A 21,760-nucleotide genomic window follows, 5' to 3' on the forward strand; every position below is an offset into this window, starting at 1 on the left:
CTGCGCGGCGGAACTGCACGTCCCGGCATGCATTGCGGCTCGGCTCGGCTCGGCTCGGCGGTGAGGATAAAGAGGGCGCGGAGGCGGGCGGCTCTCGGTGCGCGGCTCTTGTGGCTTCTCTGAGGTGATACCCGGCGAGGCCAAGAGGTCCAACATGTCGAGGAATGTAAGTGCCGCTCGGGCCGGTCCGCTGTGTGGGGGCTCCCTGCACTGGCCCGTTCTCCCCCCGCTGAGGTGGTCTATGGGGGCCGGGGGGCTTTGTGAAGCGGAGGGGCCGCTGCCGCTTCCCGCTTGGCACCTTGGGATGAGCTAAAGCCTCATCTCCTCTCCTGTCTGCGTGTGCTAACCTGAAGTTGCATCTTGGTTGTTCCCCGCAGCCAAGGTAGATACAGAGAACCCCCTGGGCTTGCATGCTTTAGCGTGGCACTGGCTAGGACGGCATTAGCAATTGTGTTTTCATCTATCTCATTTTGTTACCCGGGAAGCACATATTTTAAAGCATGAAGGCGTTTTTCCACTGGTGAGGTAAAATATAACTTGTTATTTATAGCTGTGTTTTAGCTGCTCTGGAATTCAGGACTATTACTCATTTTGTCATGGCCCCAATGCAGGGTGTGGGCACCAAATAGGGAACCTGGAGACGAGACTGATGGAAGCTTGAAGGAACATGTCGAAGTGCTATATCAGAAGTTGTTGTTTTTCCATTAGGCTTCAGTTTTATATAGTGACTGCTTTTCTGGCATTAAAAGTGTGATGAGGCATTTAAGAAGGTTTTGTTCCAAGACAGGAGGTGCTACTCTGTAGAGCAACACCATTACCCAAGCTAAAAGAGTTATTTTGCAACAGGATGCCTTCCCCTTTCACATCAATGTTGCATTTTTGGTTTGTCTCCACCAGTTCTCTGACACAGGCAGCAGAAAAGAACATGTTAAAATCACAAGTGAGTCCAAACCAGGGTTCCTGGAGAGACTGAGTGAGACTTCTGGAGGCATGCTGATGGGACTTGTGACATTTCTTCTGGCTTTCTACCTTCTTTTTACCAATGAAGTAAGTGACATACGGTCAGTGCTTGTACACAGCTCCAAAACATCACAGCAGAGGTGCCATTCAACTAGTTTTGCATTTCTAAGCTTACTAAAATAGTCATGTTACAGCTTCATTCACGTGTGTTTTAAGGATATGCCTTGAAGGAGAAGGTCTTGGGGGTGCTGGTCGATGAGAAAATGAATATGAGCCGGCCCCGGTGTGTGCTCGCAGCCCAAAAGCCAACCGTATCCTGAGCCGCATCAAGAGGAGCGTGACCAGCAGGTTGAGGGAGGTGATCCTGCCCCTCTGCTCTGCTCTTGTGAGACCTCACCTGGAGCATTGTGTGCAGTTCTGGTGTCCTCAACATGAAAAGGACATGGAACTGTTGGAACAAGTCCAGAGGAGGCCATGAGGATGATCAGGGGCTGGAGCACCTCCTGTATGAAGACAGGCTGAGGAAGTTGGGGCTGTTCAGCCTGGAGAAGAGAAGGCTGCGTGGAGACCTCATAGCAGCCTTCCAGTACCTGAAGGGGGCCTATAGGGATGCTGGGGAGGGACTCTTCATCAGGGACTGTAGTGACAGGACAAGGGGTAACTGATTCAAACTTAAACAGGGGAAGTTTAGATTAGATGTAAGGAAGAAGTTCTTTCCTGTGAGGGTGGTGAGGCACTGGAATGGGTTGCCCAGTGTCCTGGGTTCAGCAGTAGCAGTCATTTTTCTCCTTCTTAGTAGCTAGTGCAGTGCTATGTTTTCATTTTTTGGCCTGGGAACAGTGCTGATAACACCGATGTTTTCAGTTGCTGCTCAAATGTTTGGTCTGACTTTCTGAGCCTCATGCTCTGCCAGGGAGGAGGGAAAGCTGGGAGGAAGGAGAGACAGGACACCTGACCCAGACTGACCAAAGAGATATTCCATACCACAGCACATCATGCCCAGGATGTAACTGGGAGTTACCCTGAAGGGCTGGTTCACTGCAGGGTTGGACAAGTTATCAGTCGGTGCTTGGCTGGGGAGAGTTGGGCGAGTTATCAGTCGGCTGGTGTTGAGGTGTTGTATTCTCTTCCCTTGTTATTTCCTTTAGCACTATTATTATTGGTGGTAGCAGTAGTGGTTTGTGTTATACCTTAGTTACTAAACTGTTCTTATCTCAACCCGTGGGAGTTGCATTCTTTTCGTTTCTCCTCTCCGTCCTTCCAGGAGCAGGGGGAGGGCAAGAAGGGGTAGGGAGTGAGTGGATGAGCTGTGTGGATCGGTTTAAACCACGACACTCAGGGAAGTTGTGAATGCTCCATCCCTGGCAGTGTTCAAGGCCAGGTTGGACAGAGCCTTGGGTGGCATGGTTTAGTGTGAGGTGTCCCTGCCTGTGGCAGGGGGGTTGGAACTGGATGATCTTGAGGTCCTTTCCAACCCTAACTATTCTATGATTCTATAAGATGGATATAGAAACATCTGCTGTGGCCTTCAGATCACTTGTCTGCCAACCTTTGTCACAAAGTACTGCTGTGCCATTGATTCTCCACAACTTGATTTTGTTTTCCTGGGTTGCAGGGCCGAGCTTTGAGGACAGCCAAATCTCTTGATGAGGGGCTTTCGCTTGTGATTTCTCTTGACAGCATCCACAGTGTGTCTCAACAGAATGAAGGGAGACTGGTGCACTTAGTGGGTGCTCTGAGTACATCTAAGGTACATAAGATAATATCTTGAACATGTGAGTATTTCAAGCTTGGAGGGAAGGAAAAGTCTTTACCAATTAAAATGATGTTTAGTAGCCAGAAGAAGATGCATAGCTTCTCTCTGTAAGTGTTGTTGGTGTTGCTTCTTGGCCTGGAATCAGGGAGATGCTCTACAGCCTTGGTCTCCCTCTAAAGCTGTGTGCCATCCCTAAAGCTGTGTTTACCCTCCCACTGCCTTTGGGGGATCATTTCAATTCCCTTTTGTATGGGGAACCTGTTGTGTATTCATGGTACTGTGAAGTCTTCAGGCTCTTCCAGTACAGAGGCTCTGCAAGTTCTGTCTTTTCAGTAGTGAGGATATTCTCTGTAGGCAGCCTGTGTTGCAGAAGGTGGCACAGCACAACAGCTTCCAGCAAATTAAAACCTCCCCTGATTTAAACACTTAAATCTGCATCCCATTAGCTTTTCTGACTTGATCCTTCACTGTTGCAATAATACTTGATAATGGTTCTTTAGCTCAAATTTATCAGTGCTAAAAAGAGATGGTCCTGTTTGTCTTTTGTAACAGTTCTACTGCATTCAGCTGTGTGTAACATAGTCCTATGTACACTGAGGTATGGAAATGGGTTTGATAGTATAGTACAGTTTGTGAGGTACAGCATTTATACTGACCTGTGCTTTCTCTTCTTTTTGCACAGCCTTTGTTTGACCCCAGCTATGGGCTCTCCATTCAGGCTGTCAAACTTAAGCGTAACGTGGAAATGTACCAGTGGGTAGAATATGAAGATTCCAAGTAAGTGACAGTAACCTTTAGAAGTTGTTTATGAAGCTGTTGTATTAACAGGATCCCATCACATTTTTTTTCTCTCACCCCACTCAAGTAACCCCAGCTCCTTATGGCAGGAGCATTCTGTGCATAGCTTCAAGCAGAAGAGGGAAAACATTTCTGTTGTTAATAATAATTCCTCTGACAATAGTATAGAAATTATTAGCTATTAAGTAGGTCTGAGTCCACAGAATTCATGTTCCAAATGTCTTTTATGTCATACAAAAAAGCCTGATAGACATTGTGAAAGTGTGAAAAATCACTTCTCTGTTTTAACACACTTCTGGTGCAGGTTCTGTAAAAGACTTGTTGATTTAGGTCAGCTTATCTCACTGTCTTTAATACTGGTTGTTCCCATCTGTTTAGTCAGCACCTCCTTGGTAACATGGGAGTAAAAGGGTTGTGGCTGTTTAGCATTTCTGTGTAGTTTTGTCCTTGTACTGGGAATCTGTGTCTTCAGAATAGTTCAGAGGAGACTTAAGTTTACTTGCAAAGACAAGTTCGCATTGTCAGTGAGCTGTCTGTGTTCCATTTGTAAAGTGTGTTCTGCCCTGAGCAGGGGTGTGTGTTCTGGTACTCATTCCACCCCTTTTCTCTCCAGGGAATATGAAGAGAACGGTGAGATTAAGAAAGAGACAAAGTATTCATACAGTAAGTCTAGCAATGGAAAGTCCCTTTTCTTTTATACGTAACTTTGAACTTTTAAGTGTGTGGATTTTGACTTCTGTTGTAAACCCTCTTATTTTCTTGTTGGGAAAGAACGGAATGCGAAGAAATAAGCAAAAGTTCTGTTTCCTAAGCAAATGACAGGACCTCCCCTTCTGGAGGTAACTGATGTGAAAGGAGGTGTGCTGTTAATAGACAGCTACTACAGAAAATCTAAGTCTTGGAACAATTTGAGGTTCAGAGCAGCATCCAGGAACAGGGTGCTGCAGAGACAGGGCCTGTAAGGTCCTCAGTGTCAGGAGATGGGCAGAGGTGGGAATGTGTTCAAAGCTACTCCTGAGAGCACTTGTCAGAAGTGGAGTAATTGGGCGTATGTGTGGTGTGAGCAGAGGAGAAGGGAAGAGCAGTGCAGCTCCAGTCTGTAAGACAGCCTGTTGAGAATGTGTTCAGATGTTGATACCAGCTACTGGAAACCACCAGCACCTTCTGATGCGTACTGTGGCCTTTGCCAAAAGCTCTTTTGGCAGGAGCAGAACTGAGAGGATTATTCTGATCTACCCAGTGGCAGAAAAACCCTCTGAGTCATCAAGTATCTGGAGTTTGGTCTCTGTGCTTCATTTATCTCTGCTGAAAACAGATGGATGTGTAACGTGGGTGTGCAGCAGTTTCTGGGTGTGATCATAAAAATACCCCAGCCCCAGTGAAGCATGAGACCCTGCAGCATGGACATGCATAAGGAGCTGTGAAAAACGGGAGGTTGGGAAGAAGAGGAATGAGGGAGCTTGTGGGTTGAAATAAAGACAGGGAGGTTGCTTAGCAGTGGGCATCGTGGGCAGAACAGACTCACCTTGGGGAATATTAACTTAGTTTATTGTCAAGTGAATATTTAATTACTGATTTTGGGTGTTGGCAAAACACATTTGCTCTCACCCTTTCCCAGGCTTTGGAAAGTTGAGTTACAAGTTTTATCTCTCAAATCCTTTTTCTTCCTCCCCCCCCGCAGTCCTGCCGTGCCTTGTTAATACGCTGGGAGGATGGATTTAAGTATCAGTACAGACTATCACATACAGACCTTGATACGAATACTAGAAGTATAACTTGGAACTGATTAGTTGATTGAGAGGTGTCTTCAGTAACTAGGACCTGGGTGTAAATTCTTCCTGTCTGTTCCTCAACTGTCATGTTATTTTCTTTAGACACCGAGTGGAAGTCGGAAGTTGTGAACAGCAGGAACTTTGATCGAGAAATTGGGCACAAAAACCCCAGGTAAGTTACTGCCTGGCACAGTCCTTCTCGGTTCTGTCCCTGTATCTGGTCAAAGTTGAAAGCTAAATGACCCATCTTCATGACACAGTGAAGCAGATGGAAGCTGTTAGTCTTTTGCTAGTTGGGAGAACTAAAGGATAGAGAAATTGGGGAGCAGTTCAGAGCTGCCTGGTGGAACCAGAATTAAGTTATGCAATGGCTGGACATCAGGCTACTATTACAATACCTCTGGACTATGTGGTCTTTGTGTAGGAGAACTTGAATGGGTTCCTTCTGACTTTTATTGTCTGTTAGTGCAGTCTGTCACTAACTCTATTACAAGTGGAGGATTAGAACAGGAGGCATCCCAGGAGCTTGTCACACCACTTCATCCTGCTTTCTCTAAGCTGGCATGCATGAGCTCATCAGCTTATTTGTGGCAATCTCCCATATATAATTTGTTTCATAGAGCTCTCATCTGAAACACTGTAGTTACTCTACAACTAACATTGTAATTACACTACAATGTGCCATTTTAATGCTAAGTTTTAGCTTGGTACAAACCAAGGAGACTCAGTGTAACTGCGGTGGATCCTCTCATGAGAGAGTGCGGTGTGTGCAGACCTGCTGAACTTTAGAGTTCGTGCCTTGCATGAATGAGACTCTATTTTAAGTGTGTGCTACGTGTCTTCCTTCCCTCCATACAACTTGGACATTTGTAAAAATAAAATCTCTGGTCTCCTGCCAAGGAGATTCCAGTAGTACTGCTGCTGGGAATGAAGACTGTAAGTAAAGGAATCCTGAGTCTGGAATGTTAGTAACTTGGCTGTGGTATAGAAGTACGTGTATATGGAGAAGGTTTGTGATGTAGGTTTCCTGATTTAGCAGGTAAGATCTAGCAGTTGACAGGAGAAGCTAAATACATTCAGGCTAGAAATAAAATACATTTATGAGTGTAGTTAAATGTTGCAGGAACTCATCTAGGAATGTGATTAAATCCTCATCGCTCAAAACCTCTATAGCACCATAGAGAAGCTTCCTAGTGCAATCCTGCAGTGTGACTGGAAGGTTGGGCTGGGGGGTGAGACAGTCACTTCTTAAGTTCTTTTAATGGCTCCAGCACTGTGAAATCTGGACACAGTTTCTTGATGGTTTTGTTTTCACATCATTACAGCCATTCAGCTCTGAGTTTCTCCTGATGTTTGATGTAGTACCTTTTATCTGCTGTGTATGACATACATACTGCAGATGAAGAGCTTGATTATAACTCCAGGACTAATCAGGGTCTCTCTCTGTTCCTCAGTGCCATGGCTGTGGAGTCTTTCACTGCTGTTTCTCCTAACGTCCAAGTTGGCAGCTTTGTTCTTTCCAAGGGTAAGGATTGCTTTGTGTTGGCTCTGGGTCTGCTGTTGCGTCAGCAGTGGACTTTGGTTCTTTCAATAGTGGTGATGATTTCAAGTGACAATGAAGAAGCCAGCCAGGAAATTGCCTGTTCCAAGTTAGACACTGGACCTGGGCTTGTTTTCTTATTCTACTTAGGTCTTGTGGATAAAATTGATGACTTCAAGCAGCTGAGCTTGTCACACCTTGAGGATCCCCATGCTGATGTTACCCGCGGAGGAGATTACTTTTACCACAGTGACAACCCCAGGCGACCAGAAGTAAGATGGGAAAGATAAACCAAAGCAGTGATTGCTTTTATGTGAAAAAGAAAGTTGTGGTGTGTCCCATTCCTATTTAAATATGTAGAAGTCAGAGTGCGGACCATCACAGAGATAAAAGCCTTAGTACTGTCCTTCAGCACAAGTGCTTTGCTTGCAGAAAGCTTCTGAGGCTGCTTTTGTCTTCTGTTTTCTTGAGTCTGCCATGCCTTTAAATGGAGAGGCACAGGATGGTGCTGGGAGGTGAGTTCTAACTCTGCCTTGTTGTACTGAATGGAGTACAATGACATGAGTGCTGCCTGCCCTCCTCTGCCAAGAAATAACATGACAAGGAATGGACAAAGGGTCTCACTGGTGTTAATGTGCTTCTGCAGCTAAATCAGAGGGGGTGTTGCAAAGCACCATTTGAGCTGCCCTGTTTTGGCTATCGACTAGGCCTGAAAAAAAGTATAGCTTGGAAATCATGCTGGGTATCCTCTGGCTTGAAATAAGGAAAAGAACTGATGCAGAAAGGGTGTTCCCATGCAGGGGTATCTTTCCTGTGATTCTCCTTTGTAAAGAAATCCTTCTTAACTTCCACTGTTCTGTCTGTAGGTGGGAGATCTTCGTGTCTCGTTCTTCTATGCAGGTCTGAGTGGAGATGACCCCCATTTGGGCTCTGCTGAGAAGGTGAGTCCTGAGCTGTTCCTGTATTTCACAGACTCTGTTCCCAGCTCAGTAACCAGTAAATGTTCCCCCTTTCTCACAGGTGACTGTGGTCGCTCGCCAGCGAGGAGATCAGCTGGTGCCGTATCATACCAAGTCTGGAGATGTCCTGCAGATCCTGTACCCTGGGGACCTCACTGTGGAGGTGAGATGCACACTGGAGTAGTGAGGGGCTCAGATTGGAGATGGTAGTGCAGAAGCAGCGCTGCCAGCTCTGGTTTGCTCCTAATGCACTGGAATCAGGAGCATGTGGAGAGGAATGGAGGGACAGGCTGCATGTGATGGTGTTTGTTTTCAGGAAGTGTTTCAGAAGGAGCACCAGGGGAACACCATGAAGACCTGGGCACTGCGTGGAGCGGGCTGGCTGGCCATGTTTGTGGGTATCAGCCTCATGACCCGAATCTTCTACACTCTGGGTGAGTTGCTTTACAGAAATGTAAAATGATTTTGATTAATTGCTCACATGTGCAGGTAATTTCTTTGGAGGGCAGAAGGAATCTGGTTTGGACTCGGACTGGATGGGATCTGAAAGCTGCAGTAGGCAATTGCAGGGAGACAGGATCCCAGAACTGGATGGCTGCTTTGTGAATGTTAAAACATTGCCAGTCTCAGGAGCCCCCAGCCCGATGCTCACCAAAACCAGGATGAAGCATGTGTTGGGCTGGTTCTTCCAAGTCCAAGGTGCTGCAATCGAGTTACTTTCTAAACCCACACACAGGTGGTCCCCCAAGAGGTCTTAGTGGTTGTACAGTAGCATGTCTGTGTGTCTGGTTATTTTACACTACTGTGAACAAACAGCAAGGAAAGCTTTTATCATTCTAACATAGGAAGATGTTGGAATAAAAACACAGAAAAGCAGATGGTGCCTCAAACATACAAACTCCAGACATCAAAGCTAACATTTGCTTTGTAGCTGTGCGTTCTCTTTTTTCCCTATTTATCCATAGACATGCTACTGCAAGATTATTGTTGCCAGAAACTGGTTTGTATTTATTGTTTTGTATCAGTTGCTCGAGACTTGTTCCATAGCTTCAAGGCTGTCAGGCTGCTCTGCCTCTCAAGCCTTGGACGTGTCTTCTGACTTAATTTGGGATTGCTTCCTGTCTGAGGAGATGAGGATTCCATTGCCTTTTATATTTAGCTCTTGCTTAGTTATCAGATGCCTTCAGGATGCTCTACTGAAATGCCTTACCCGGTGCTCTTGATAAATAATTGGAGTCTGTCTTCTGATTGCAATAGTGAGCAAATCCTGAACATGATTTCCTGTTAAACCATCATTTATCAACTCCTTTATCCCTGGTTTAATTCTTTCTGCAGTGGACTGGTTTCCTGTTGTGAGAGATCTGGTTAACATTGGATTAAAGGCGTTTGCCTTCTGCGTGGCCAGTTCGCTGTCACTCCTGACCATCTCTGTGGGCTGGCTCTTCTACCGGCCCCTCTGGGCTCTGCTCATCGGGCTGCTCTCTGTAGTGCCCATTGTGGTGGCGAGATCTCGTGTCCCACCAAAGAAGCAGCAGTGAGGAGGAGCTGCTCGGGGTTGGGCACTGGATCCCTGTTAAAGACTCCTCCAGTGCGTTCCTGCCCTGGTTACTGCAGCATGCTCAGCGCATCCCAGGCCAGCAGCGTTTGTGCAGCTCTGGGCAGGGGCTTGCTACACGTTACTCATGAAAACAGGACTCTAGGATGGTGTTTGCAGAAGTCGGTGACATTGCCTTTTTTTGGGGAAAAAAGGCATTTTTGGAGTGTCTGTGTTGATCAGCAAACCCAGCAGTTTGTACCTCTTATGGCTCACTAGCTCCTGATTTGAGCACTGGCAAGTCCTCAGTGACAGGTGAGGCACCTTGTGTGTCATGGAGCAAGCACCAGCTTCATCCTATGGAGGTGATCAGATCTCCTTAGGAAATACAGGTGTGCCTGTGACTAGGCTCTCTCTGCAGCCTGTTCTCTGCACAGGCACATACGCTGCTTTGGCTGAAGCATTAGGAGGGGGGTGTGTGTTCAAAGGGGAACCACAATTTAGGTTTCACATGATGCTCATGTAGAACGTACACTTTTGGACTGGGGGTTTTCAGAGTAACCTGCAATAACAAGCAGTCAGGTGTGTGTGCCCTGAGGCAGTGCAAATTTGGCCCAAAGCATTGATTTCCCTCAGGTTTTTATACATTTCCAAGTTGGTCTTGGTTAAGCATTCAAAATGGAAGAATGGACTTGCGCCATTATGTAACTACATCAAAAATGGACCTTTCAGTTGCACGTACTTAAGGGGTACATAGAGGTCACCAACCTCCAGAAATCAAGTCTGCTGCCTTGAAACAGAAGTAACTTTTGTAATAGAATGTATATTCTTTGTATTTGGGGTTTTTTGCTGTGTGTACTTTTTCTTTCCTGAATTTCACTCGGTAATGGCAATGAACATACTCCATGAAATTAAACCATGAAAACAGTTGTGCCTGATTAGATTTCATAGACTTTACTAGCCTGAATATTTGAGCTTTTGTGTTTGTATCACGTTAAAGGGATGTTGCTTTGTGTCCGATGCAAAAATAACATCTTCATTTACTGTTGCCAAGGGCCTGCAGGGCCAGGCCGAGGGGAATGGCTTGAACCTGCCCGAGGGGAGACTGAGATGAGCTCTTAGGCAGAAGCTCTTCCCTGTGAGGGTGCTGAGGCGCTGGCACAGGGTGCCCAGAGAAGCTGTGGCTGCCCCATCCCTGGCAGTGCTCAAGGCCAGGTTGGACACAGGGGCTTGGAGCAAGAGCTGCTCCCTGCAGGATGAGCTGCCTGCAGGGGAGGTGTCATGGACCACACACTCTTTTTTTCCATGTTTTATTTCATTCTACAAATACAGTACAAAAATAAAGCTTTTTTTTCTGAATTAAGCATAAGCCATCTTCTTGCATGTCCACCTTTCCTCTGTGCCAGTGCCCAGCAATGACTAGACTCTTCCCCTCTCTGAAATGACAGTGTCAGTGTAACTTACGTATAACTACAACAGACAGATGAGCATTTCTACAGCAGGAAAAGCTGGTGCAGATGTAACTCCTCCCAACAGCTTTTAAATGCTGAGGGACTGCATAACAGTTACACAAACTCTCTGGTTGTAGAGAGTTTTGTTTCTGTCAGTGACAATTGGCCACTTTTACAGGTTTTGCCTCAGAATGTACCCACGTGGTCTCGATAAAGCTGAAGTAATTGGAATATATGGGTATATATATGTATACGTCTGTGAACATGTATATATATCTTTGAATACATGTGTGTATTGAAATTAAGACGTATTGAAACTTAAGTTTGAACTGAGGAGAGGGTTTCTCCCTTCTAATGCACATGACTTCTGAAAGCAAAGGAAGACACAGGCTGAAAAGCCAAACCCGTGTTTCACAACCAGCAGGGATCCCTTAGGAAATAAACACCCCCATTCCTATAACTCGTGATGGCATGTTACACCTCAGGGGAAACACTGCCCCTTGTGTGATGAGGCAGCCTGCAAAGAGCTTCACCTCACCACTGATGTGGGTAAGGTACAAATCAAACGAGGTGTCAGTAGTTCTGTGGCCAGCTTGCTGCAGACTGAAACAGCAGCCACGTGCTGTCGTCCTGAGCAAGCAGGGAAGAATGGGAAGGGAAAAAGTGGGAAAAGCCAGTGCTAATGGAAGAATGCCTCTGAAAAGTGAGTTATTAGTGCCAAGTGATACAGAAGAGAGCAGAAAACCCTGACAGCACAAAGTGATCTCAGAAGGAACCGCTGCACATCCACATCCAAGGATAAAAGGATGGATCTCATTACCTGTGATAGCAAAAGCAGCTCTGGATACTGAGTGAGGCTGGTCCCTGACAGCTCAGAAACATAAGTGAAAGGGCTCAGTCCTCCTAGGGAGAGTGACTGGTAAAGGATACCTGTTGTGACTTGTTCCTGCAATCTGGAAACAGCAAGGCAAACCCTGTTCTCACAGTTTCTCAAAAGGGAACAAATGGGCTTCCTCCCCTTTCCTTTCTCGCTTGCTCTTTCTGGTTGTCTTCCCTTCCTTTTTCATCTCCAACTGGCGATTCTGGGGCCAGAAGAGATCCACATTCCCTGCTGCAGACTCTGAGCTTGGACCTCCTCCTTCTTCAGAAGAGAATCCTGCTCCTTTCTCTGTCGCTGGTGCTGAGGGTTCAGTCTGGAAGAAACAGGCATGAAGATCAAGATGTTGCTCTAGAAACCACTTGTAACTGCCCACAGCAAAGCAAGTACATAAACTGCCCACATAGCTGCCAGAAAACAGGCAACAACTGAAGAGAGAGTGAAAGCTCTTCAGTAGAGTCTTTTATGGGAGACAGCCTGTAAAAAAGGTATAGGGAACAGTTGGTATCTTTGTAGTGGTGCTGCTCAGCTTGGTGACAGCCTAAAGCGAAACTCAGAGGAGGGATGGGAGCAGCAGTTAGTTCCAGCTGACTCTGGTGAGCTCTTGTAGACACAGCACTTACACACTGCATCATCAGCCCTCCATGGGGCTGGGCCATCCCCATCTCATGCATTTACCTATGGAGCATGTGTCACCTCCACTACTATGGTGTGGGTTCCACCACCCCCTGGGGTTGGAATTGGATGAGCTTTAAGGTCCCTTCCAATCCAAACCACTGTGTGGTTCTATGACTCTCTGAAATACCACCCTGAAAAAGAAATCACTGCTAGAAAGGCAGGTACCCTGAAGGAGTAGCGTTTCTTCAGTCTCTCTCTGATGAGAAGTCCTTTTATCAGCAGCTTCCAGTTCCCCAGAGCTCTCTTCTCACGCTTCTACATGGGGTTGTTATGGAAAGGAGAGAAATTTACAACTGCAAGTTTCAATGTATTTACACCCACAGGAAATGGAACTTTGAAGATGTGAAATTGCCATTAAAGAAACCCCCACATCAACTTACATGTCTCACACTACAAGATTAGAGGCTGGCAGGATTCTTAACAGGAAAATATGCTGGTGTCCAGTTATCTGCTAAACACATGAATTGCTACCACTTTCTAATGTGCTCCAAAACTGTAACCTCCTGTGTGTATCCCTCGTTTTGGAACAATATTGTTGGAGCAAGTCCAAAGGAGGCCACGGAGATGCTGCGAGGGCTGGAGCAGCTCTGCTCTGGAGCCAGGCTGGGAGAGCTGGGCTGGGGCAGCCTGGAGAAGAGAAGGCTCCTGAAGGGGAGACCTTAGAGCAGCTCCAGTGCCTAAAGGGGCTCCAGGAAGCCTGGAGAGGGGCTTTGGACAAGGGCCTGTAGGGTCAGGCCAAGGTGAATGGCTTTAACTTGGTAGAGGGGAGATGTAGATACGCCCCTCATGATTGCAGAGCCCCATGCCTCCTCCTATGAGCCTGCCCTTGTGTCCACAATTAAATTTACTTAATAAACAGGGAAGCTGCAAAAGTAATTCTCACCTCTTGCTCCTTCCTTTCTATTTCTGCTTGTTCGTTCTCCCAAGCAGCAATGAGCACCTCTTTAAACTCCTCACAGACAACGTAGCCATCGATGCTAGGAAGGAAAACACAATCGTGTCAGTTATTAGAAGGAAACAGAAAGGGAACAAACGCTTGCTGACCAGAACTGTCTCATCAGTGTAACCCATCAGATGTACTCCTTAACACAGGGTATACAACTTGTGCAGGACATCAAGATCTGTCAGGCGCAACAAAGCAGCTTTACATACACTGGGTGTGAGTAGCCACCGTGAAAATCAAATCCGGTGATGGCCTGAGCGCAGTCAATGTCCAGCTTCTGCGCCACTCTGTTCAGATTTGGCAGCTTCAGCTGCACACAGCCAATGGGTAACATGGATGGCAGGAAGAGATAAACATTTCCATATTCATTCCGAGGAACCTGTCATTGAAAATCAAAGAGGAACAGTGAGAGTCCTGCTCTCTGGAGAGGTGAGAGTCCCTGCTGCAGCACGGGGACTCTCCCTGCTGACCTGCTAAGTTCCGCTCCAGCACTCAATTAGTATCCACACGACAAGGCACAAGCCTTGATTTTAGCTGCATGGTTATCTCCCAGCTATGTTCTCTGCCCAAGCCTTGCTACTCAGGCTGTAATGCAGAGAATCAGCACAACAAACATGGGATGGGAAACTTAGATCAATGAGATGACGAAGTTGGCAGCAAGCACTGCAAGAACTCATTACTTGGAGTGGGGAAGGTCCTCAGTGAAGTTCTGACCATTTCCTCCTGGGTGCAGTAACCTCTGAACTCTTAATCCTGAATCCAGAGGTTACTGACCGTGATTTCACCTCCGAAACATGCAACTTCGGGAAAAATAAAGCCCACAGCTCCATAAAAGCACTGCCTTTACCAGCTGCCTTCCCAGCTACCTTTCCATCCACTGCTACAGGCGGCTGAAACTCTTCTGTCTGCCAGTGGCCGAACAGCGCCAGGTCCTCCTTGTCCTGGTTTGCAGGCTCTGCGAGACGTGCCTTCCGGGCCTGGTTGGAAAATCCCTTCACCATCTGCACAAATACAATGACCAAGCTGCTGGTGACTTCAGACTTCCCTAGGACATCAAAGGAGAAGGCTCTCGGAGGGAAGAAATGCCCTTTTCCATTAGCATCAGTATCCATTGCTTGTAAGTGGTAACCCATGGCGCCTGTATGCAAAAGGGAGCCAGATTGTGTAGTTCAGATAGAACTCTTGGATGCCTTTGAAGATGGAAAGTACACAACCCTGCTCAATGCCCTTGGGGTGGGAAGAAGAGACACCTGTGCTTTCGGTACATAGGGACTAGAGGCACAGATTCCCAGTACAGACATCACAAGCCATGCAAGTGAGGAATATATATCTGCTGACAGAGGGAAGGCAAAACCCACACCAGAGCCTGAACTTTAGAGGGCAGAGGAAGTCAAACCCTCTTACCTTGTAAGGCACTTCTCCGATCCTCACCACGCGAGCTTGCTTCAGCCAAGTGTCCTTGGAGTGCAGCGTGTGTACACAGTCCCTATAAAGGCCAGAAGGAAGGAACCATAAGAGTTTTGAAGTCTCTCTAAACTGGTATCACGTTAGGAATAGCAGAAAAGGTGTATCTAAGTGATACACAAATGCTGTCCGAGCAGCTAAATGCCTCTCCTTGTCTATGCAGGTGGCCTTCGACTACTGCTGATACTGCACTACTCACCTGGAGTAGACAGCCTCTCCCCTGCAGTACCCCAGGATAGCAGCTGACTCAGGATAGATCGCCTGGTATTTCAAGAGATGCCTCTTCAGCGCATAGAGAGGATGGTTTTTATACTCTCCAATTGCTGTTGGTAGAGGTTGATCCTGAAGCTTCACTTGAAACTGTAGGAATTGTACAAAAAAAAAAAGAGCGATTTCCCAACTCTCCTGCACCACCCATTGTAAGAAAAAGAGGAATTACTATAGTATAGTAAAGAAAAAAACCACCAGAAACTTAATCAGATGCAGCCACACACCAACACATTCTTGTTGCAAATAGGTAGTTAGATGTGTACCCAGATCTATGTATTTTAAGGACTCTCTGTAAGAAGGGTAATGCTGAACTGTACAGAAACCACATGAGTAAGTTTCCAGCATGGGCTGCCCAGTACTTTTGTTATGCAAATTTATCTGAAGAGCCACCATTTGATACGACTTTAATCCATCTTTATTCTTTTTACTTTTTACTTTATCTTTACTATCTTTAATCTAATCTATATTCCCTTGAAAACATGCTCAATTGGAACCTTTCAAGCCCAAACACAAACTTCCTTCCTCATGGAAAGGTTCCTAATGCTTTTGGCCTAAATGAGAATCCAAGGACTGGACTCCTGGCACTAAATGTCCTCAGTAACCTCTTGCCATTTACCTCATTTTCCTCCTTCTCGTCTCTTTGCACATAGGGACTTCTATACGGTTGCAGCGTGTCTTCCCACCACGCAGGGTCCACACGGCTCTTCCTTGTTGCCGTCATCCACACCGGGTCATACCTCTGTGTCACATCCTTCACGCTCCCATCATTGTCAAACCCCAGGATGTAGGAAAGTGGCTTTGTGGCATGCTTGAAGCACAGCTGGGGCTGGCCAACGTTGCCATGAACACAGTCTACACACACCCACTTGTCCTCAGGCTCAAGGAAAACCTCCAGCCACTGGTCTGTGCCCGTTGCTTTCCTTACCTCCTGCCCATCATCCTCATCACTAGAAATGATTTTGTTCCTCTTTTTTGGTGCAGGAGCCAAGGCTGGAGCTGGACTTTTTGCTGGCCTAGGCTCAGCTCCAGATGAATTCTGAGATATCCTCCATTGTGAAGTCTCAACTTTGGGGCTTTTTACAGCTGTTACCTTTGACTTCTGGGAGCCCATTGAGCTCCTCCGCCTTTTAGAGACAGCTTCAAAATCCTCATCAGAGCGATCACTCTCCTCCTCTGAAACCTCAAAGTCCGACTCACTGCCCTCATCACTGCCACTCTCCTCTTTGTAACACACTTTGGAAGCCACTCGTCTCCGCCGATTGTTCTTGGGCCTGACTGGAACATCTTTTTCCACTAAACTGCTCTCCCCATTACCAGATTCCCTCTGTTCCCGGCTGCCTGCAGTCAGCTGCGACTTGCGTGGCCTTTTGGGCTGAGCAGCTTTGGGTTTCTCTGGTTCCTTATCTTCTTCACTCTCTGAGGATTTCTCTTCCCGCTTGACCTTCTTGCAGGGGCATTTTTTTGCTGCAGCTTTGGGTGTTACGGCAGAGCTCTTCTGCCCCTGAGGGGTACTGCTGAGAGACTGCTTCATGAATGAGCTTTTCCCCTGCAAGGAACAGGCAAGGTCACTTTCATCACTTTCTTATCACAGAATCACAGAATCCCAAGGGTTGGAAGGGACCTAAAAAGATCATCTAGTCCAACCCCCCTGCAAGAGCAGGGTAACCTACAGTACATCACACAGGAACTTGTCCAGGCGGGCCTTGAATATCTCCAGTGTAGGAGACTCCACAACCCCCCTGGGCAACCTGTTCCAGTGCTCTGTCACTCTTACAGTAAAGAAGTTCTTCCTGATGTTAACGTGGAACTGATGGTTAAGAAGATGTTAAAACATAGACTGAAATCAGCACAAGGTGCATGCAGACCAAAGGGTGGTCAGCGTGCATGTCTCAGGGACTTGAAACCTTCAGGCAAATGGCTGAAGAGAGCAGCAAGTGTTTGCTGTCTAAGTTTTAAAGACATTTAAAGCCACTGAAGCACAAGAAGTCTTTGCTGAAACACACAAAATGGGTGGGTTTTTAAGGAGAAACCTAAAAATTTAGGGTTTGTGTGTTCTGCACTACAGACAGACCATGGTCACCCCTGGTTCATGCAGTGATTCACCTGAGGCTGCAACAGCCAGAAAGTTTTTCCAGTCCTGCTCTCTAAACCCATGGCCTATTCCCTCTTCCACACACCCAACACAAACTACCTTTGCTTTTGCCTCCTTGAGAGGAACAGGCTGAAGAGACAGCACGAGGCGACACAGCAGCTGTAGGGCTCGCAGAATGATTAAAAAGATCTGCAAAAGAGAAAACAAAGCATGTTTTAATCCTTTTTCAAGGTGTATTAATAAAAACCCCTCTTGAAACTCCCTTATAGTCTGGGTTCTGTCGCAAACCGTTTTCATTCCTACCTTTTACCCAGTGCTGTGTACACTGACACGATGTGTAGGTAGCCCAGTTGCTACAGCCTTTAAGCACTGCAGAGTTTTATTTATGTCACTGCTGTGACAGGGATATTGCTATTAACTCACTGATGAGGAACAAGCTCCTAAAGAGGGTAACCCACCCATCCTGCTGGAGCAGCAGCAGTAAGTCTCCCACATCCAGCTGGGCACAGTTCAAATTGAATACTTTAACCACAGGACGCCTCCACATAAAAATACAACAACAAGAAAAAGCCAACAATCACCCAAGTCACCAATTTGTTTTCTCCAAATCCATTCCTCAACCACCCCTTTGTGTCTTCCCTGACAGCACTCATCAAGCATCCAAACTCAGCAACCAGTGCCCAGTCACTTACATGCACCAACTCTTCTTCATCCCGTGCAGCATAGATGGCAAAGCGCCTCTCCAAGGTCGACTGAAGGGACTCTCCTTTTTCAGTGGAAAGCTCATTGTTGATAGTGAAGGTTCCAACAAACCTGAAACAAGGGACACCTCATTATTGTCTAGCATTTGTGACTCTTCTTAAACTTCATAGTTTATCCTTTCCTTCCCTTGTCCTTAACATCAGAAAAATCACTGAACATTAGTAACTACATGTATCCCTCTCCCTGAAGCCTGGCTCTACATTTTATGTGAGAGCACAAGAGAGAGGTTTACCATATCACCAAGTTGGAAAGGTAGTGAAGGTCCACTTGGCCTGCAGGCACTTTAGTGAAGCGGGTGGGGATGATGGACAGGCCAATGGCATGAAGCTCTGGCTGGCTGCAGATCCTGTTTCTGTAGAAACCATTTGCTAATAAACACAGGAGGTGAACCTGAGAGAAACAAGTTTCTGAAGTGAGTTCACAAGAGGTTTTCTTTGCATGGTAAAAATAAGGAAGGCTTTACTGCTCCTTTTAACAGACACAGGCAACAGTGAAGCCTCCCAACCACACACAGGGTGGACACAGGCTGCCTTCAGATCACCATCAGAAGGCAGTAAAGCTTTGAAGTCCCTATTTCTGTCTCCAGCTCTACAGGACTGACAGTTTAACACCAACAGAATGAGCAGATACATGCTCAGTGGAGAAATACTTACCACACTCCCGCCTGCTTTGAGTTAGTTTTATAATGCAGGCACTGATGTTTCTAACTTACAGTTTAGGAGAAGTCTGATGAGCAGACAGGACTACAGGCCCCACAGTATTTCATCAAAATTACTTTCTTCTTCATTACAAATCAGTTCAGACATCTTTATGCTCATATTTTTCTCAGCCACTGTTCTCTGTGACCAATACCTTATGTGTGTCCTCACGAACCTCCTTGCTGAAACGCTTCATCATTCTCCGAAGATAGATCTCAAACTCAGCTTTCCTCTTTTCTCTGCATCAGATCGCAAAAGAAATGGAGGTTGTGGTTTTCCTATGGACCTGCCTTCCTAGATTCCCAAACTGAATCAGTTCACAAAAAGAACCCATCCCAGAGAATCTTCTGTGCACACTTAACAGAAGTTCAGTTACTGGATATGTGAATGCATGTGACTAATAAACTGTGAACTCTAAGTACCTGACTATGAAGAGATCCGGCATATGCAGACGGCCTAAATTCTACCAGTTAGTTTTGGAGAAGTCCATACTAAACTTTTAATTCCTTGGTGTAATGCTCCAGGTGCTGAGGGCTTTCATTTGACCACCTATTCACACCTCAGTAAAACAGTGCCATTCACCCACAGCTCTCCTTTGAAGAGAGCTACTGCTGTCCCTGCTTTGGGAATGTAGATATTAAAGCACAGTGAAGTTACACACTTGATTTTCAAGGAAGCTGAAATGCCTCCATTCCCACCAACTGCCACTGAAGATTTCTGGCATTGTCAGTGTGCAAACCATTCTCCATCCATGACCCTGCATCATTCCAACTCAACACTGTCTGCGAGTCAGTGATAGTCAAGACTTAGCATATTGTTAACTACATCCTTTAATGGCCCTCCACTGCCTTCCCTGTTCTTACCTCCTCTCTCTTTTCTTCAGCAGCTCTGGGGTTTCAATCTCTATCTCAACAGGGTTGCTTGGCAGCACTGGAAGAACAGCAGCTTCTAAGTTATCTGTGGCAGGTTCCTGGAGTTCTGCAAACATAAAGCTCAGTTGGTTTCATGACCTCTCTCCTTTACTAGGATGTCACAGTTCTGAATCTTCAAACTCATTCTTAGCTGCTCACAAGACACAAACAGCTGAGAAAATGCCTTGTGAATGGTAGCATAAGCTTAACAGAAAACAACAAATTCAAGGCACTACCATCAGGTCAGTAGCTGTCTGGCTTTTTTTTCTGCTCTGGAACCATTCTAAAAGCATTGTGAGATATGAGCTTTTAAAGATATAGATATGCACATGGAACATGCTTTAGGTAGATACAGTAGATACATTTACCTGAATCCAAATGAGAAACGGTTCCAAAATCACCTTACACAAAAAGAACTGTATAACAACATTAACTCCTTAAAATGAATAAACGTATAATCATTACCTTCCACGTCTTCCCATTCATCTTCACTTTCATCATCATCATCAGTATTGTCTTCATCCAACTCTTTTTTAACAGGAGATTCTCTCTTCAGCTTTATCTCCTCCGGAGGTGGCTTCAGGGAGTCACTGTTGAAGTTATCACAAAGGCTTAAGATCAGGAAATGGAGGTGCTTTTTTACTTGAGAAAAACAGAGAAGTAGGGAAATAAATGAAGCGTGATCTCTGCATCAGTAACATCAGATACTCAACTCAGTGCCTGTCAGATAATCAACACGTTATCTGACAATTAAACACAGGTACATTCTCTGTAAGACCATGCTGATATTATATTTGGCTTCAAAAATTCACTAGGGAATGATATGTTTAAAGATTTCTACTTATCATTTTAACCCCAAATCCCATGCCAGCATTTCTAGTCGTGCTGGATTCCATAATGCCTCCCTAGTCCCATGTTAGGACTATATCAAATGCAGTAAAACTTTGTATTTAAAGCCTTACCTTTGAAAAGGCTCCCATGTTTGACTAAGAGAGTACTTCTGTTCAGCTGTGTGAAACAAATGGGACTGACGGGCTAAAACAAACCGCTCACAAGCACATATGCAGCAGCAGGCTCTAAGCAAGTAACATGAGGAGAAAGCTCCTGAAGACGTGAATGAGAAACAAACTTGCACTTGCCTGAATGTTTCCTCTTTGTTATGATTCTCTTTCTTTCTAGGGGTCTTTTTATCTTCTTTTTCCAGTGATTTTGCCCCTTTTTGTTTTGAGGAGTTATTTGTCGAGTTGGAAACTCCAGTATCACACTTTTCTCTCTTAGCTGGAGCTTTGGAGTTGTTCTTCTTTACTCTGGGCTTTTTCTCTTCAAAATCATCTGCAAGGGACAGAAGGAAGGAAGGTTGTGTTAACGGATGAAGTCTCACCTGCATGGCAATCGGAAACAAAACCTCCATGGACTTCATTAGAGAAGAAAGCGAGCACTCTCGATGATGAGCCTGTCACTGACCCTGTATAAACAGGTAAGAATTGAACAACAACATCTGTTTAAGGCACATACTCATAATAAGGTAACGCACAAGAACCATAGAATAGTGTGGGTTGGAAAGGACCTCAAGATCATCCAGTTCCAACCCCCCTGCCATGGGCAGGGACACCTCACACTGAACCATCCCACCCAAGGCTTCATCCAACCTGGCCTTGAACACTGCCAGGGATGGAGCACTCACAACCTCCCTGGGCAACCCATTCCAGTGCCTCACCACCCTCACAGGAAAGAATTTCCTCCTTAGATCCAATCTAAACTTCCCCTGTTTAAGTTTTAAAAGAATCATAGAATCGTGGAATGCTTTGGGCTGAAGGGACCTTAAAGCTCCTCCAGCTCCAACCGCTGCCACGGGCAGGGACCCCGTCCACTGGAGCAGCTTGCTCCAAGCCCCTGTGTCCAACCTGGCCTTGAGCGCTGCCAGGGATGGGGAACCTGTCCAACGTCCGTACAGACTCCTACAGTCCTGCTTTCACACACGGACTGACCCCCCCGATCTCTGGGTGCCAACCGGGTGCCCGCAGGCCCCAACGCCCGCAGCCAGAGCTAACGGCAGCACCGGAGGCCCGGAGGGCACCATGCCCCGGCTATGGCGCAGCTCCCGGCCCGCCCCCCGCACTCACCTTCCTCCTCCTCCTCCTCCTCCTCCTCCGCATGCCCCCGCGGTGCCCGCAGCCCCTTGGACCGGCTCTTGCCGGCGGCAGCCGCCGGCCGGGGCGATGCTTTGCGCTTCCTGGCCATGCCCGTCCCCTGCGCTGCGGCCCCGCCGCGCAGCCACCGCCCCCGGCCCGGCCC

The 21,760-nt window shown here is 46.5% G+C and overlaps 2 protein-coding genes across 2 annotated transcripts; one reads left to right on the top strand and one right to left on the bottom strand.

The window, feature by feature from the left end:
* The first annotated feature begins 12 nt into the window (after positions 1-12).
* On the top strand, positions 13-10,246 carry TMEM43 (transmembrane protein 43). The gene is made up of 12 exons (XM_065687390.1): positions 13-166; positions 898-1,047; positions 2,576-2,710; positions 3,399-3,493; positions 4,128-4,177; positions 5,389-5,458; positions 6,741-6,811; positions 6,977-7,098; positions 7,693-7,767; positions 7,847-7,948; positions 8,102-8,219; positions 9,121-10,246. Exons 1-12 carry the CDS (start codon positions 155-157, stop codon positions 9,321-9,323), a joined length of 1,203 nt encoding a protein of 400 aa, XP_065543462.1. The 5' UTR covers positions 13-154; the 3' UTR covers positions 9,324-10,246.
* XPC (XPC complex subunit, DNA damage recognition and repair factor) lies at positions 10,156-21,757 on the bottom strand. Its single transcript, XM_065687387.1, has 16 exons — positions 21,589-21,757; positions 20,605-20,797; positions 19,931-20,055; positions 19,418-19,532; positions 18,709-18,793; positions 18,089-18,246; positions 17,787-17,907; positions 17,194-17,283; positions 15,619-16,548; positions 14,932-15,092; positions 14,673-14,754; positions 14,135-14,269; positions 13,478-13,647; positions 13,209-13,302; positions 12,491-12,580; positions 10,156-11,963 (listed from the first exon to the last, which is right to left on the bottom strand). The coding sequence occupies exons 1-16, from the start codon at positions 21,704-21,706 to the stop codon at positions 11,751-11,753; spliced, it is 2,880 nt and encodes a 959-aa protein (XP_065543459.1). The 5' UTR covers positions 21,707-21,757; the 3' UTR covers positions 10,156-11,750.
* Positions 21,758-21,760: the final 3 nt, after the last annotated feature.

This window comes from Lathamus discolor, chromosome 7 (genome assembly GCF_037157495.1).
Source record: "Lathamus discolor isolate bLatDis1 chromosome 7, bLatDis1.hap1, whole genome shotgun sequence".
Taxonomy (NCBI): domain Eukaryota; kingdom Metazoa; phylum Chordata; class Aves; order Psittaciformes; family Psittacidae; genus Lathamus; species Lathamus discolor.